This window comes from Mustelus asterias, chromosome 11 (assembly GCF_964213995.1).
Source record: "Mustelus asterias chromosome 11, sMusAst1.hap1.1, whole genome shotgun sequence".
Lineage (NCBI taxonomy): Eukaryota > Metazoa > Chordata > Chondrichthyes > Carcharhiniformes > Triakidae > Mustelus > Mustelus asterias.
The window spans coordinates 50,215,467-50,232,877 of NC_135811.1; the positions used below are offsets into that span (position 1 = coordinate 50,215,467).

Genomic DNA, 17,411 nt, shown 5'->3' on the forward strand with positions numbered 1-17,411 from the left:
TGATGGGAGTTATGTACAGGCCCCCTAGCAGTAGTCAGGATGTGGGGCAGAAAATAAATCGGGAGATGGAAAAGGCATATAAAAAAGGCAATATTACAGTAGTCATGGGAGAATTCAATATGCAGGTGGACTGGGAAAATCAGGTAGGTAGTGGATCCAAGAAAAAGAATGTGGAATGTCTAAGAGATGGTTTTTTGGAGCAGCCTGTGACAGAGCCTAGGGAACAGGCAATTCTGGATTTGGTGATGTGTAATGAGGCAGGCTTGATTAGGGAACTTAAGATGAAAGAACCCTTAGGGAGCAGTGACCACAATATGATAGAATTTACCCTGCAGTTTGAGAGGGAGAAGCTGGAATCAGATGTAACTGTATTACAATTAAATAATGGTAACTACAAAGAGATGAGGGAAGAGCTGGCCAGAGTTGACTGGAAAGGGAGCCAAGCAGGGAAGACAGTGGAACAGCAATGACAGGAGTTTTTGGGGGTTATTTGGGGGGCACAACAGAAATTCATTCCAAGGAGAAGGAAACACGCCAAGGGGAGGACAAGGCATCCATGGCTGACGAGGGAAGTCAAGGACAGCATAAAAGCAAAAGAAAAAGCATGCAAAGTGGCGAGGATTAGTGGGAAGCCTTTAAAAGCGAGCAGAGGACAACTAAAAAAGCAATAAGGGGGGTGAAGATAAAATATGAGTGTAAGCTAGCTAGTAATATTAAAGAAGATAGGAAATTATTTTTCAATATATAAAAGGTAAGAGAGGCACAAAAATAAGACATTGGACCACTGGAAAATGAGGCTGGAGACGTAGCAATAAGAAACAAAGAAATGGCAGAGGAACTGAATAGTTACTTTGCATCAGTCTTCACAGTGGAAGACACCAGTGGGATGCCAGAGCTCCAGAAGAGTCAGGGGGGCACAGGTGAGTGTAGTGGCCATCACTAAGGAGAAGGTCTGGGGAAACTGAAAGGTTTGAAGCTGGATAAATCACCTGGACTGGTGGACTACACTCCAGGATTCTAAAAGAGATAGCTTTGATTTGATTTATCACATGTATTAATATACAGTGAAAAGTATTGTTTCTTGGGTGCTATACAGGCAAAACATACCGTTCATAGAGAAGGAAATGAGAGAGTGCAGAATGTAGTGTTACAATCATAGCTAGGGTGTAGAGAAAGATCAACTTAATGCAAGGTAAGTCCAATCAAAGGTCTGACAGCAGCAGGGAAGAGCTGTTCTTGAGTCGGTTGGTACGTGACCTCAGACTTTTGTATCTTTTCCCAACGGAAGATGGTGGAAGAGAGAATGTCCAGGGTGAGTGGGGTCCTTAATTATGCTGGCTGCTTTTCTGAGGCAGCGGGAAGTGTAGACAGATTCAATGGATAGGAGGGTGGTTTGCGTGATGGATTGGGCTACATTCATGACCTCTTGTAGTTCCTTGCGGTCTTGGACAGAGCAGGAGCCATACCAAGCTGTGATACAACCAGAAAGAATGCTTTATTGGGTGCATCAGTAAAGGTTGGAGAGGGTCGTAGTTGACATGCCAAATTTCCTTAGTCTTCTGTGAAAGTAGAGGCATTGGTGGGCTTTCACAACTATAGTGTCAGCATGGGGGGACCAGGACAGGTTGTTGGTGATCTGGACACCTAAAAACTTGAAGCCCTCGACCCTTGCTACTTCGTCCCCATTGATGTAGACAGGGGCATGCTCTCTTTTACGCTTCCTGAAGTCGATGACAATCTCCTTCGTTTTGTTGACATTGAGGGAGAGATTATTGTTGCTGCACCAATTCACCAGATTCTATCTCATTCCTGTACTCTGTCTCATCATTGCTTGAGATCCGACCCACTATGGTGGTGTCGTCAGCAAACTTGAAAATCGAATGGGAGGGAAATTTGGCCACAAAGTCATCGGTATATAAGCAGTATAATAGGGAGCTGTGAACACAGCCTTGTGGGGCACCGGTGTTGAGGATGATCGTGGAAGAGGTGTTGTTGTCTATCCTATCACTGATTGTGGTCTGTGAGTTAGGAAGTTCAGGATCCAGTCGCAGAGAGAGGTGCCGAGCCCCAGGCCACGGAGCTGAGGAAATTGTGGAGGCATTGGTGGTGATCTTTCAGCAATCACTGGAGGCAGGGAAGGTAACAGAGGACTGGAAAGTAGCTAATGTAACACCACTGTTTAAGAAGGGAGGGAGGCAGCAGACGGGAAATTATAGGTCGGTTAGCCTGACTTTGGTCATTGGCAAGATTTTAGAGTCCATTATTAAAGATGAGATTGCGGAGTACTTGGAAGTGCATGATAAAATAGGACTGAATCAGCACGGCTCCATTAAGGGGAGGTCATGACTGACAAATCTGTTAGAGTTCTTTGAGCAGGTAACAAGGAAGTGAGATAAAGGAGAACCAGTGGACGTGATTTATTTAGATTTCCAGAAGGCATTTGACAAGATGCCGCATAGGAGATTGTTAAATAAGTTAAGAGCCCATGGTGTTAAGGGTAAGATCCTGGCATGGATAGAGGATTGGCTGAGTGGCAGAAGGCAGAGAGTGGGGATAAAGGGGTCTTTTTCAGGATGGCAGCCAGTGATTAGTGGTGTGCGTCAGGGGTCGATGCTCGGACCACAACGTTTTACAATAATGATTTGAAAGAAGGAACTGAAGGCACTGTGGTTAAGTTTGCAGATAATACAAAGACATGTAGAGAGACAGGTAGTATTGAGGAAGCAGGGGGACTGCAGAAGGATTTGGACAGGTTACAAGAGTGGGCAAAGAAGTGGCAGATGGAACACAATATGGAAAAGTGTGAGGTTATGCACTTTGGAAGGAGAAATGGAGGCATTAACTATTTTCTAAATGGGGAAATGCTTAGGAAATTAAAAGCACAAAGGGACTTGGGAGTCCTTGTTCAAGATTCTCTTAAGGTTAACGTGCAGGTTCAATCGCCAGTTAGGAAGGCAAATGCAAAGGAAATTAGGAAGGCAAATGTTAGCATTCATGTCGAAGGGGCCAGGATACAAGAGCAGGGATGTACTTCTGAGGCTGTATAAGGCTCTGGTCAGTCCTCATTTGGAGTATTGTGAGCAGTTTTGGGCCCCGTATCTAAGGAAGGATGTACTGGCCTTGGAAAGAGTCCAGAGGAGGTTCACAAGAATGATCCCTGGAATGAAGAGCTGGTCATATGAGGAACAGTTGAGGACTCTGGGTCTGTACTCATTGGAGTTTAGAAGAATGAGGGGGGGAACTTACAGGATACTACGAGGCCTGGATAGAGGAGAGGATGTTTCTACTAATAGGAAAAACCAGAACCAGAGGGCACAACCTCAGACGATCCTTAAAAACACAAATGGGAAATTTCTTCAGCCAGAGTGTGGTGAGTCTGTGGAACTTTTTGCCACAGAAGGCTGTGGAGGCCAGGTCATTGAGTGTCTTTAAGACAGAGATAGATAGGTTCTTGATTAATAAGGGGATCAGGGGTTATGGGGAAAAGGCAGGAGAATGGGGAAGAGAAAAATATCAGCCATGATTGAATGGCGGAGCAGACTCGATGAGCCAAGTGGCCTAATTCTGCTCCTATGCCTTATGGTCGTATGAGGAGAGACTAAGTCGGTAAGGATTATATTCACTGGAGTTCAGAAGAGTGAGGGGGGGATCTCATAGAAACTTATAAAATTCTAACAGGGTTCCACAGGGTAGACTCAGAAAGAATGCTCCTGATGATGGGGGAGTCCAGAACGAGGGATCACAGTTTGAGGATAAGGGGTAAACCTTTTAGCACTGAGGTGAGGAGAAATTTCTTCACCCAGAGAATGAATAATATGCGGAATTCACTATCAAAGTAGTTGAGGCCAAATGTTGTGTTATTTCATGAAGAAATTATACATAGCTCTTGGGAGTAAAGGGATCAAGGGTGGGGGAAGGCATAATTAGGATATTGAATTTGATACCAAAAGAGAAAATATTGGAAAATCTCAGCAGATCTGGCAGCATCTGTAAGGAGAGAAAAGAGCTGACGTTTTGAGTCCAGATGACCCTTTGTCAAAGCCTTTGAATTTGATGATCAACCGTGATCAAAATGAATGGTGGAGCAGACTCGAAGGGTTGAATGGCCTATCCTGCTTCTATTTTCTGTGTTTCTATTTTTGAAGCTTGGATGCCACTCTCCAGAGTTTGGAAGACAATGGTCTGAAAGTCTGCAAGGATAAGTACAAGTTCTTCCAATCGTCCACTGACTATTTGGGACATGTGATTGACACCACGGGCCTTCACAAATCTCCTCAGGTTAAGGCTATTACGGAGGCGCCAGCACCTCAGAGTATTAATCAGTTGTGTTTCCATCTAGGATTACTGAACAATTAATTAAGATTTGTTCCAAACTTGGCAACTATCATGAAACCATTACATGACATTTTGTGCCAGAACCCTGCTTACCCTTTTCTCCAACACTAATGAGTCCACAGGAGAGAAATATGCTGTTGTCACAATCCTTGCACAGACTGGACCTATCTCTTATACTGTCCAGACCAGAGATGATGTCATCTGAAGGAAATACACAGACCAGTTGTTGGCTGGAACCGGAACGTGCTGAGAATCCAAATTTAACCGTACAAAGTTCTGCTTTGGACCTTTCTACAACACCGACACCAACAAAGAGCCAACCTCTCATTTCTCTGTTAATGCTGGTTAAACGCACCACTGGTGAGTTCGTGCAAAGATGAAAACGGCGGAGGTTACCTACCACCAGTGTAAAGAAAAAGACACCAGAAGTTCGCCATCAACTGTTTCCAGAGTGACGACCTCCAGGCCATCTGACCTATTAATAGTGACTGACTTATTAATTACTGTTCATGCTGAATTTTTGGGGATGTTCAATTTAAGGGTGGGGAGGCGGGGAATGTTATGCATTTGTATCAATTCTTATTGGCTTATTGATCTCTGCTGTATTAATATGTTCACCCGAAGTGGTGTTGTAAGTTCCTAGCATGGGAAACAGGCAGAGAAGAAGCAGCCATATAAGAGAACGCACACCTGCAAATAAAGATCCATTGGTTTAAATGCTACATGCCCCTTGGTGTCATTTTCCAACAGACAACAATTTTACCTTGGCTAGATCCCTTCGTATTCTATTGAAATTAATTCTGTCCTACTTTAGATTGTTCCTTGCTTTACTAGTTAAGATAATCATGCTTACCCAAGTGTTCCCCCACAGATACTTGGTCTACCTTACCCACCTCAGTTCGCAGCATCAGATCCAGCAATGCCCTATTTCTTGTTGGACGCAAAAACGGATGGCACAGTGGTTAGCACTGCTGCCTCACAGTGTCAGGGACCCAGGTTCGATTCCAGCCTTGGGTGACTGCCTGTGTGGAGTTTGCACATTCTTCCTGTGTCTACTTGGATTTCCTCCGGGTTCTCCGGTTTCTTCCCACAGTCCAAAGATGTGCAAGTTAGGTTGATTGGCCTGGCTAAATTGCCCCTTAGCAGGGTAAATGTGAGTTATGGGGGTAGGGTCTGGGTGGAATTGTTGTCAGTGTCGCTTACCCTTTTCTCCAACATTATCCCAATCGATATTTAGGTAACTTAAAGTCCCTTAAAATCACCCCTCTATATTTCATGTATATTTGGGGCATATCACTGACTTCCCTGCAGATTTTCTCTTCTATCACTCTCTTACTATTTTGCAGGCCTACCGAATACATCCAGTAGAGTGGTCACACACTTTTTGCTTTCCAATGGATTCTGTCCTTGCCCCCTTAAAAACATCCCCTTTCTAACACTCACCAGTATTATCACTCACCTCCCTTTATCCCTTCCCTATCTTTTCCAAACACTGTGTATCCTTTAAGTGCCCAGTCCTCACCATCAAACCATATTTCTGTATTGCCACTACATCAACTTCCCACATGGCCATTTGTGTTTCACCAACCTTATTCACCACATTTAAGTGTTTACACATTCATTGTAATCCTTCTTAACCTAATGAACTACTATGTTCAGCCTCTCACTTTATGCACCATCTTCCTATATGTCAGTGCCCAGCCTCCTACCCAAGGTACAAAGTGACAGATTGTTTCCAGTGATCAGTATTTTGAAAGGTAAATACAGGGCGAAATTTTTAGATTATACAAAATTCAAACTGCCGTGAACTGAAGAGTATGATGACTTGACTTCCAAGAGGCCATAATTAAGCTGCTGAAATGGGTAGACATGATGTGGAGATGTTTTTTTTTTGGGAGGCAGTAGAGATCTCCAACGCGTGGAGTACGTGGGATGAGAGCACGGAGGGTGCTCTGAAGGTCCGGATCAAAGGTTTTGATCAGAGTGTTGAGTTGACGGGTGTGTTCTTTGGTCGGATCTGTGGGTAACTGTCTGTAGTGTTCCTCATTGTTCAGTTGTCGGTACACTTCTTTGCAGTAATCCGTTCTGTTCAGTATGACGATGGCCCCTCCTTTGTCTGCTGGTTTGATGACAATGTTGCGGTTGGTCTCGAGAGCGTGGATGGCGTTGCGTTGTGCTTGGGTGATGTTCGGTGCTGTCATGTGAGGGTAGACACATGGCAGGTGAAATTTAATGCAGAAAAGTGTGAAGTGATGTTTTGGTAGGAAAGAGAAGACATCATATAAGCTGAGCAGAACAATCCCAAAAGGGATGCGGGAACAGAGAAGTCTGAGGGTTCATGTGCACAAATATTGAAGGTGGGCAGGGCAGGTTGAGAAAGTGGTTTAAAAAACCTACAGAATCCTGGGCTTTATAAATTAAGACATAGGGTACAAAAGCAAGGAAGTTGTAGTGAGTCTTCATTTTAGAATGTAACCAATGATAACATTGGATCTGTTGTAGTGTGACCAATGGCAACAAGCTGTAAGGGTCAGCTGAACAAATAAACTATGTAACCAATGACAAAATGATCAGCTGACCAGCTGACTCTGTATAATTAAGAACCTTTTGGGAATTGTTAAATTGCTCGCAATGGCCCAGGGTGAGGCATCAGGTGTCGGAGTAATGAAGTTTCTTAATTAAACCTTTTTCTTTGATTTATAAGTTGGAGTAAGTTTTGTTACATTTTTTTGCCTACAACTGAAGAGTTCCTTCTGGAGGATCAACATTTATATTAATAAAAACACTGATTCAGTCCAATTCTGGGCATCACACTTTATGAAGGATGTGAAGACCTTAGAGAGGATGCAGAAAACATTTACAAAATATTCCAGGGATCTGGGATTTTGTTCTTGGAGAAGGGAAGGTTGAGAGGTGATTTGACAGAAGCGTTCAAAACTCTGAGGGACCTCGGCAAAGTAGAGGAAAACTGTTCCCATTGGCAGAAGGGTCTAGAACCAGAGAAAACAGATTTGCTGTGTATGGAAGGCAACGTGCAGAAAAAAGTTGTGTGGGGCAAGTGGTCATGATCTGGAATGCACTGCCCAAAAGGGTGATACAGATTCAGTTGTGGCTTGCAAAAAGGAATTGGATAAGTTCTTGAAGGGAAACAAATTGTCGGGCTATGTGGAAAAGACAGGAGAGTGGTACTAGTGGATTGCTCTCGCAGAAAGCTGGCACAGACTTAATTGGCTAAACAAACTCCTGTGTTGTAATCATTTTATGAATTATGTCCTTTTCTCCCCCCAGAAAGGATCTAAGAAGTGAGCTAGACAGTGCAATTACAAAAGGTGTCATGCAGACTTTCTCTGCTCCAGATATAATGCATATATTATTGTTCAAATAGATAACAAATCCACAGCTATCTTCAACATTTCCTGAAGGGATAACTAGGTTGCAAAGTTTGGAATGTATTTTTCTGCAACAAAGAACAAGAATTGTCCAAGCCTGCACACCATCGTGTGTCCAGCAGCACTTGAGGTAAAATAAATAAGCAGTAACACGTCCAATTAAGTAGGCCCTCACACATTCCTCTGGAAAAGAGTTTGAATTTGCGCAGCTATGTTACAGCATAAATTTAAAATTTGGTGCGTAAAAATGTTTCACTTTTTTGCAAAGAGCCATACTTCCGAGTAAACTCCCAATATGAAATGTGTCAACTATATTTCCAAAAGTATTTCAAGATACTTTAGAACGGACTACTGAAGGAACATGCCAAAATTATAAACAGCAAAAAATTCTGCTTTAAATCAAAGGAAAGCACAAAACTATCTTGCCATGCATAGATATCTGCTGTTGCTACTGATCTATTTTATTCTTACAAGTTACAAGAAGAACTCAAAGCTCAATGAAAGCTATCCCAATAATAAGATCTATGTAGTGATATTATAGTTTAAGTACAAGTACAAGAACAGGAACATCACACCATTTGGAGGGTATGGCAAAAAAAACAGCACAAGACGACATCCCATTTCAGTGGCAACCTTCACTGCAGCTCTTGTAAATTTTCACCCTCTGCTTTTGGCTTTGTGGAGTCAGTCATAAAGATGGGTCTGTGGCATGATCAATTCAAACTATATTAATTCATTTATGGAATGTTGAGCCAATCAGAACCAAATTTTAGGAAGAAATGGATCGCAAATGGACAATACGTCAGAGCCAAAAACATGAAACTTTTTGTAAAGAAAGGACAGGTAGTTTTTAAGCGTTCACAGTTTTTCCTTTAAAAGTATTACTACAATAAAATATATGATCCTTTCACCTAAAAAATAATGTCAACCATAAAATTCCAGATCCCCCCAACCAAACCAAACAAACTTTTTAGAAATGTAAAACTTTGGCAATTTAAATTAAGAAGCAGAAAGGTCTTGGTAAAGGCAATAAAGCATAAATTCAAATACACAATTCCTTTCTTGTAAACTAAGTCGAAATGAAAATGTGAATCAAGACACCGAGAGGGGTACACATTTTAAGCCTACTGCCATAAACGATTTTTAAAATTACATATGTACTTTCATAGGGATTTCTCCAAGTGTATTGAAACATTATTGAAATGATGAGATTCACGTAAACACAGCTCTCCACTTTCAACCACTAAGAAAATACTTAAGATTCATATTTTCAAGAAAATGAAAAATAACTTCTGAATAGAAATACTTACTTTACTACATCATCAATGTTATTTCTGTAGACGCCTTCAAGTCTGTCAGCTGGAAATCCCATGGCAATGATGTTTGGATAAATATCTGATAACGTAGGTTAAGAATAATAATATTTGCAATATAAAAAATTCTTTACAGAAAGAACAGACACTCAATGTAAATAATTAAATTTACTAACATGTACAGATTTACCTCTTCATTGTATTTGGATTCAATGCACCATACCTAGAAATGAAGGAGGGAACTAGATCTTACCTTCCATACACAACCAGGTTAGCACTGCAAATGCTAATTATGTATTTTACATTAAAACCATTTGTAATTGAAAGAAACCAGTTCACAATGTTCCAAGTAAGCAAGGTATAAATGAGTATAAATCCATGTGTTTTAGTTAACCATTTCCTATAGAATTGCATGTCTGTTTATTTCATCATGTGCTGAAAATAGCACTGTTCAATACTGCAGGCTGCCTATTGAAGGCTAATTCATGCCAACCATATTTTATTTTTGTCCACTGAAGTTACAAAAATAGTAATTAACTGTTAAATCTTCTTAGATGGAACTGTTGACCCAACTTCAGAGAGAGTGGGAGCAACAGCAGGAGAGTGAGCACAAAAGATGGAGGAAAGTGCGAGTACAAATATGGGGGCGAAAGGCGTCAGGGGGCATGAGTGAGAAGGGAGTGGGAAAACAGAGGAGGAAAAAAGTGGAGGATGGATATAGAAGAAAACTGTTTGTACAACTTTGTTACATCAATCAGTTTGTGTTTAAGTAAAGAGCATGATCTCAGCCTAAAATATAAAATTGTATAATCAGAACATTACCTCAATGGTAGAGGTGGCAATGCTTTTTCATCACTTGTACACTGGTTGGCCTCAACTGGTTGCACAGATCAGCAATGTATTTAGGTTCACAGGCCTGTGTGGATCTTTCCCAACCAGGAAAAAATAAACTGAAATAGCTAGAGTCACAGAGTACAAACTTTGCAGATGAGCAGTTGTTCCAAGGAATTAGCTGAAGTGGAAATATCCGAATCCATGAAATACAAATCCTACAACTTCAGGAATCTGTCCTGAAATTTAAATTCAAGCAAATAATGGAATCCTTACAATTGATTCATGCAGTTGTGATTTAACAGTTATCAAATTGCGTGATGCAGTTCTGTATAAGCAACTCTTCTTCTTAGTCTTGTTGTGAGTCAGCAATCCACCTAAATCCAAAAGCTGTTGCTCAAGGGAGCTCTTGGAAGATGAGCTTTTACCATGCCCTCAGAGAAAATGGGGATACAAGACTGTCCATTAGAAACCGTATCACTGACATAGTGCCCTCAAAGCTATTTTCAGTTCCACTGGTTCCAAGGTCAAACCCCCAAATGCAGTGGCTTACTGGGGCAATGCCAAAACTGGAGAATTACTACAAGTTCTAACTGGAATGATCAGCGTTAACCTACAGAAATACTGATCAGTGTAATGGCTATGGTCCATCCATTTAGAAGTCCCATTCTGTTTGCCTCACTTCTGTCTTAAACCTCTATGTCCTGCCATCACAGCAACCAGCTGTTTCTTAAACGATTTTAGTGTTTTAGCCTCCACTATTCCGCCCAAAGTGGATGCATAGAATTTCCCAACGTGTCTTCCCAGCGTATGTCCCAAATTATCTACTGCGAGTTTGAACCTATCCCTTTGTTGCCTTTGCAGTAATAGTGCTCAGCATTAGCATTCATTTCCTTGAGATGGTCTCCTCGTGATCAATCCATTTCAAGTCTTGCCAGTTTAAACCATTTCAGTTGCTCCTCATAAGAACTTGTTTTATACACTGCTTTTAATGTAACAAAACATTCCAAGATGCTTTACAGGAGCAATTTGACGCTGAGCCATATAAGGAGGTATTACGACAGGGGACTAAAAAGGTTTGGAAGGGAATGCAGAGCATACGGCTTCGACAGCTATAGGCATGACCATCAATGGGTAGCGAATGTTTTTGAGTTTTGAATGAATTTAATAGGGGATCAGGCATGAGAAGAGACATTTCAGATGATGATCTGGCTACAACAGTCACAGGCGTATAAGGAGTACAGCAAGGGGCTGAGGACACAGTCTTGTGGGACACCGGTGCTGAGAGAGAGTGATCGTGGAGGTGGTGTTGTTGCCTATCCTTACTGATTGCAGTCTGTGGATTAGCAAGTTCAGGATCCAGTCGCAGAAGGAGGAGCTGAGTCCCAGGCCACGGAGCTTGGATGAGTTTCATAGGAATAATGGTGTTGAAGGCTGAGCTATAATCGATAAATAGGAGTCTGACAAGTGTCTTTGTTATCTAGGTGTTCCGAGGTTGAGTGCAGAGCAAAGGAATTCATTATGTATCCCAAATAACGTTTTCAGTAAAGTCCCACCATTTGTATCTGTACCATATGTAAATTTGCTTACCATTTCAGAGAAAAAAAATAAGAAAAATTGGGGGAAATGTCATAAAATAGAAAACACGCTTAAATATAAAAAATGATGCAAAATGTTTCCATGATATATTTCCTGGACTAAAAGGTCCATATTGTGAATCAACCATAAACGCTTGCTGGAAAAATGTTTGGCCTGAAGCTCTGAAAAATTTCACAGGGTTTCCCAATGTGGATGCTGAAGAAACCAAGATTATTTAGTTGGCAATCATGTTGGAGGGGAGGGATTTGAAGGCCTGTCCACAGATGAAGTAGAAGAGCTGCTTCAGTCTTATCAAGCAGAACTCTTGACAGAAAAATTGGTGGAACTGATGAAATCAAGTGAATGTAAAGAGGAAGAGGCTAAGAAAGCTCAATTTACGCCCAATCTGATGGCAGACCTCAAGGTCAGCTGAAAAATTGGAAAAACTGACGACAGTCTATGACATAAACATGGAAAGAGGCACTGTCTTTTCTTTGATTGACACTTGCTATCTTCTCTTTACTGAGGACTTTACAAGATTGGAAATCAAAAGGCAAAGCAGTCAAAAATAACATTTTGAAAAATCTACTGCCACATCAACAACAGCCAGTGCACCCACTTCCTCCACCTTCACTTTCAAGTAAACCTCCAACAACTTTGCCTCCGAGCCCATCATATTCTTCTGGACAGCCTTATATGGATACTTTTATTCTGTTAAACAGCAGCACGTATTCATATTTAGTAAAAACATTGTTTTAATTATCTTTTATTATCTATACAGAACAAATTTTTGGATGGTTGGAATCGATCTAATTGACTCCCACTATAAAATATGTTTGCCATTTGCAGGGTTTTCCAAGAGTTATAACCCCTGTGAACAATGGGACTTCATCATATTCCTGTAGCACAAAATTACCAGAACTGCCAACATGGTGAGACTGGGTTAATGACAAATAGAAAATGTACACGCTATCCTCTAGAAACATTATAATCATCTCTTAATCTCCATGTAGCCATATTATCCAGATTCTATAAATGTCATGACACGGTTATAAAAGACAAGTGGGTCGTTTAACTGCATATTAAATTGTTTGTGTACAGCGGGGAGAAGTGATAGGCTGCATGCAAAGTTTCCTAATGCAATTACCCATTTATATTGTAAGGTAAATTTCAGGTCATGGCAAACCGCTCATCTGCAAATTTGTGAATGTGCAGTCTCTCAAAAAATTGGGGCTCACACCAGCTATTTATGTCAAATGGCACAAGAACATTCCACTGGGTTGCTCACATCCAGAAAAGTGAATGACAAGTACAGAAAGTGGGCAGAACGCGTTGGAGGAGACACTGAAGGAGAGTAAGTCCCAGAGATCTGGGGCACTGTGCTTAAAAAAACACTGGTACAGCAGATAAAGTAGGGAACAAGGAATAAGTTAAGGAATGAACATTACACAAAGGGATTGATCTCTCATTCTGGATGGGCTGAGGTCATGCAGTGAGATTTGAAAGCAGGCTTTACCATTTCAATAAGACAGTCTGGGAAGGGTGAGCCAATGGAGTCTGACGAGTGCAGGCATGATGGTGGATGCAGATCTCCTTGTGAACAAACAGCCTGCAGAAATGGTCATTTGTGAAAGGTATAAGTGTGCAGCCAATACCGTAGAATTTGAGGTTTTTACAGTAAAGTGGGAAGATGTAGGATCAAAAGTGGAAGGTGCTTCAGTGGTCACAGAAAGCAGCCTTGATTTTTTTTTTAAGATATGGGGGCAACATTAGGGAAGGGCAAGTATTTGCATGAACTGAAAAGGATAGATTTGGCTTTGCTAAATTGAACCAGGGGATGTTTCAACTTAATGCCAGATAACTGATGGGAGTTGCAACAGCCTTGGAGTCAATGGAGGTGACAGACTACAGGTGATACTTATGGATTTTATACTTTCGGGTAGTGTCATTAAGGGATAAAACATAAATAATGTAAGGGAGCATTGATGAATTACTGTCCCCTCAAGATAAAGCTGCAGCAAACAATTTAGCACAAATGAAATGTACAAGCCACAGAAGTGCAACAACAGAGTGGCTGGTGTAATTTAAACAAGTGAGGAAGGGGAAGATTATGAGAGTGAATCACAGTCACATAGGATCATGCTTTGCACTGGAGTGTGAATGTGGAGCCATTTCTCAGCAGTCGTAATTAGGTAGTACCAGTGGGGAGAATCTCCCCAAAATATTTTTAAAATTTCAAGAACAAACAGGATTTACCACAGCTGTCAGCTCAACTATGACAGTAACAGACAGAGTCATGAAGCGGGCATTTGTTTTGGTTTGTTGTTCATGTATGCGGAAATGGCTCATGTTCCACAGCAATATTTGCTTCTATAAGGCATCTTCAGCATTTCAACGCTAAACCAAAATCATTCATTATCACAAACATGATGTATTTTATCAAATATATGTACACATAATCTCAACAACGAATAACAAAGGCTTATTTGCCAGTGTAGGCCAAGTTATTTGATTAGATAAGGAAGACAGGCACATACTCAAATTATATTTTATCCTTGAAATTAAATCAATGGGGAAAAAAAACATTACCTTGAAATTTTCAATATAGTTTGGCAGTGGGCATAAAATGTACCCTTTGGGTCAGCATTAGCATTTCTGCCCATCACAAATACCAGACATCAGTGCACATTAAAATGGTAAGCTGCTATTGGCTTTGTTGTTTTCAGTTGGTAGTACTGAATTTGGGAATAAATGACAATTGTCAGCTGCTTCAACTAATATGATTCAATCATTTAATCCGTGTCACAGGGACATGCAGGCACTCTTGCCTCCAATCTTATGCATGATCCGTCACTGCTTCTGATTTCTTACTCTGCTCATCAGACATCCAGCCCTAAATATCGGAATACAGAAGCCATCTTCCTCAGCCCCTTCACCAAATGTAGCCAATGACTTCAACTCTCTCCCTGGCAACTGTGATGATGAAGCAGACCGTTTGTAACCTTGGCATCCTATTCAACAACTTAAGCTTCTAACCACATATCTGTGTCATCACTAAAACTGCCAATTTCCACCTCAGTAACACCACTGGCTCGGACACTGCATCAGTGCATCTGTAAATGAAAACTCCACCTATGCCTTTGTTATCTCCAGGCCAACCTTCCAATCTTCAACTACCCATAAACTTGAACTCATGTAAAACTCTGCTGCTTATATCCTAACTTATCCCAAATCTCATTCACCCATCATCCTAAAGTCACAGATCTAGTGGCTTCCAGACCTCAATTTTAAAGTTCTCATCATTGTTTTTAAATGCCTTCATGTTCCTGCCCCTTCCTATCCTTGTAATCTCTACAAGTGTGCAAATGGCCTTGCACGCCTACTTCACCATTCTCTTTTATGTATTGTAGAAACTCTTGCTGTCAGCTTTTATATTACTTAGCTCTCAATCCTTCTGTTGGTTTTTAAAATCTTCTCAAGCCTCTCATTTTAATCTTCACAACATTATATGCCTTTTCTTTCAGTTTGATCCCATCCTTAACTTCCTTACCTGCCCACAAGCCGTTCATCCTTATCGTCGTCTCTCTTTCTCTCAATGGAATATATCTCAAGTATTATGAAATCTCTCCTTAAATGTTTGCCACTGATCATCTACTCTTTCCTTTTAATCTGTTTCCCCAGGCTAATTTAGCCAACACGGTCTTCATACCTTTCTAACTGCCATTATTTAAGTTATTGTCACTAGTTTCAGACATATATTTCTCACTCGCAAGCTGAAAGTGAAATTCTGTAATATTATAATCAGTCTTCTTGAGGGGATCCTTTACCGGGATCATTAATGAATCATTAACCAGTCCTACATCCCTCCCAAGATCTCTGCACTGCTCCAGTTCAGGTCTCTTGCACATTCCAGATTTGCTGCATACAACCACTAGCAGCATACATCTCAAGCTCCAAAACTCTCCTCCTAAACTTCTTTGCTGCTGTATCTCTCATTCCTTCTTTAAAAAACATTCTTAAAATCTCTGTGGCCAAACTTTTGGTCATATGTCCAAATGTCTCTATGTGACACCATAGGATGTTTTGCATCATTAACAGATAAATATAAATGTATGTTGTTAAAAATTTGTTGATATATAAACTCTGTTAAAAAGCTGGAGCACACAAAGAATCAACATTTTAATGTTTGTTGCATTAAAACTTAGAAAACTAACAATAAAACTTAAGGATCTTCCCCTCTTTCTCTTCCTTACTAATTTGCATTATTTCTTTTGTTTTTTCTCTAGTTGGATCTGTAGTTTTAATTTTATTTTTCTAACTACTTCTTGGTAAACAATCAATGTCCTTTTTATTAAGTAAAGAAAGCTTTACTTGAAATTCTTCTTTTATTATTGTTTTGGAGCAGCAGCTCCCCTTTAAGAGTACAGAGAGTTTAAAGTAAAAGTTTATTTATTAGTTGCAAGTAGGTTTTACATTAAAACTGCAATGAAGTTACTGTGAAAATCCCCTAGTCGCCACCCTCCGGTGCCTGTTCAGGTACACCGAGGGAGAATTTAGAATGGCCAATGCACCTAACCAGCACTTTCAGAATGTGGGAGGAAACTGGAGCACCTGGAGGAAACTCAAACATATACAGGGAGCACGTGCAGACTCTGCACAGACAGTGACCCAAGCTGGGAATCGAACACAGGTCTCTAGCGCTGTAAGGCAGCAATGCTAACCACTGTGCCACCGTGCTGCTCTTCTTTCTGTGAGGAATTCAATTGCTGCAACCTGCCATGTGCGAGGTCTCCACAGCCTGGAAGTCTAACTAGCTTCAAAATGGTAAGTAAATGTTTTCTCTGAGCCTACTCATGTTTTTCTAGCTTTTACCAATGTTTCCTCAATGCATTGATGGCTTTCTTATTTTAAGAGTCAAGGTGCTGGATTTTTTTTTCCTTGAGGCTCCAGTTGTTAACCACTGTGACAACATGCCGCCTCCTTGTCACCAGTCTTGATCTTGTTGTTATCTATTGGATGTTTTGACTGGTAGTACTAACAAGACAAAAGATGATAAGGTGTCACACTGTGGGTTTTGAATTAACTCAACGCAGAGATGCATTGCTTACAAAACATAACAGCAAACTGAAGTCCAGCAGTGAGAAATTACTGGAAAAGGGCTTGATTTAGATGTTATGGGTGGAATGTTGCATTCTGTGAACAGAGTGTTGGCTGAGCTGAGAAAACCGGCATGCAGCTCTGTAGTTGCACAGCAGGTGTATTTTTCAGATTCTATGGCAGTCTGTGCACAGAAAATCTGGAGGTGGTTTTTGCCGTCACACCGGCAGGGCAAGGCCTGAATTGCTGGCTCCACAGAGAGTGCTGAAAATAATCCCGCCCACCCCCAAGTGCCCAGGCATGTCCCTCTCCCCTTGTGGGCTCCACATATCTTTGCACCCCCAGAGGGTTCCCCTCGACTGCTTTCTGTTTGGGAAATGCAGTTGTAAACCTCGGTGAGGGGGGAATTCTTAATGTGGGGGGAACACATGGCAAGGAAACCCTTTAAATATATTTAAATTTATTAAAATGTATTTAAATAGCATTGCATCACTGGCAAGGGGTGGGGAAAATCGGAGATCTCGCCGCCGAAATTCGTGCCATTTTCTCCCACAGTGAACACTGGCACAAAATCCCAGCCTATAAGTCTACTTCTTATTGCTTTGCTCATATTAACTCAGATGATAATCTATTGTACAGTCAAAAGAGCATTATACATTATATTATTCTGCCATGGTTAATAAGTGTTTAACTGACCCGTAGCTTTGCAACATTAAAGAAATGGGGACCAAAGTCCAATTGGTGAGAGTCCAGGGATCAATTAGAGGCTGAGCGAAGTTTGCAGACTGGAAGCAACTTCATTTTTCTGACTCCAATTCACAAACAGCAGTAAAATAATACCTGCCTTTGTTCTTTAACAAAATTTGTT

General features: G+C 41.0%; 1 protein-coding gene across 1 annotated transcript in view; it reads right to left on the bottom strand.

Annotated features, from left to right (window-relative positions):
* Positions 1-17,411, bottom strand: part of ptenb (phosphatase and tensin homolog B) — a 165,897-nt gene that overhangs the window by 90,709 nt on the left and 57,777 nt on the right. The window contains exon 2 of the mRNA XM_078223581.1: positions 9,035-9,119. Coding sequence (XP_078079707.1) covers positions 9,035-9,119 — 85 coding nt within the window. The remainder of the gene's footprint in view (positions 1-9,034; positions 9,120-17,411) is intronic.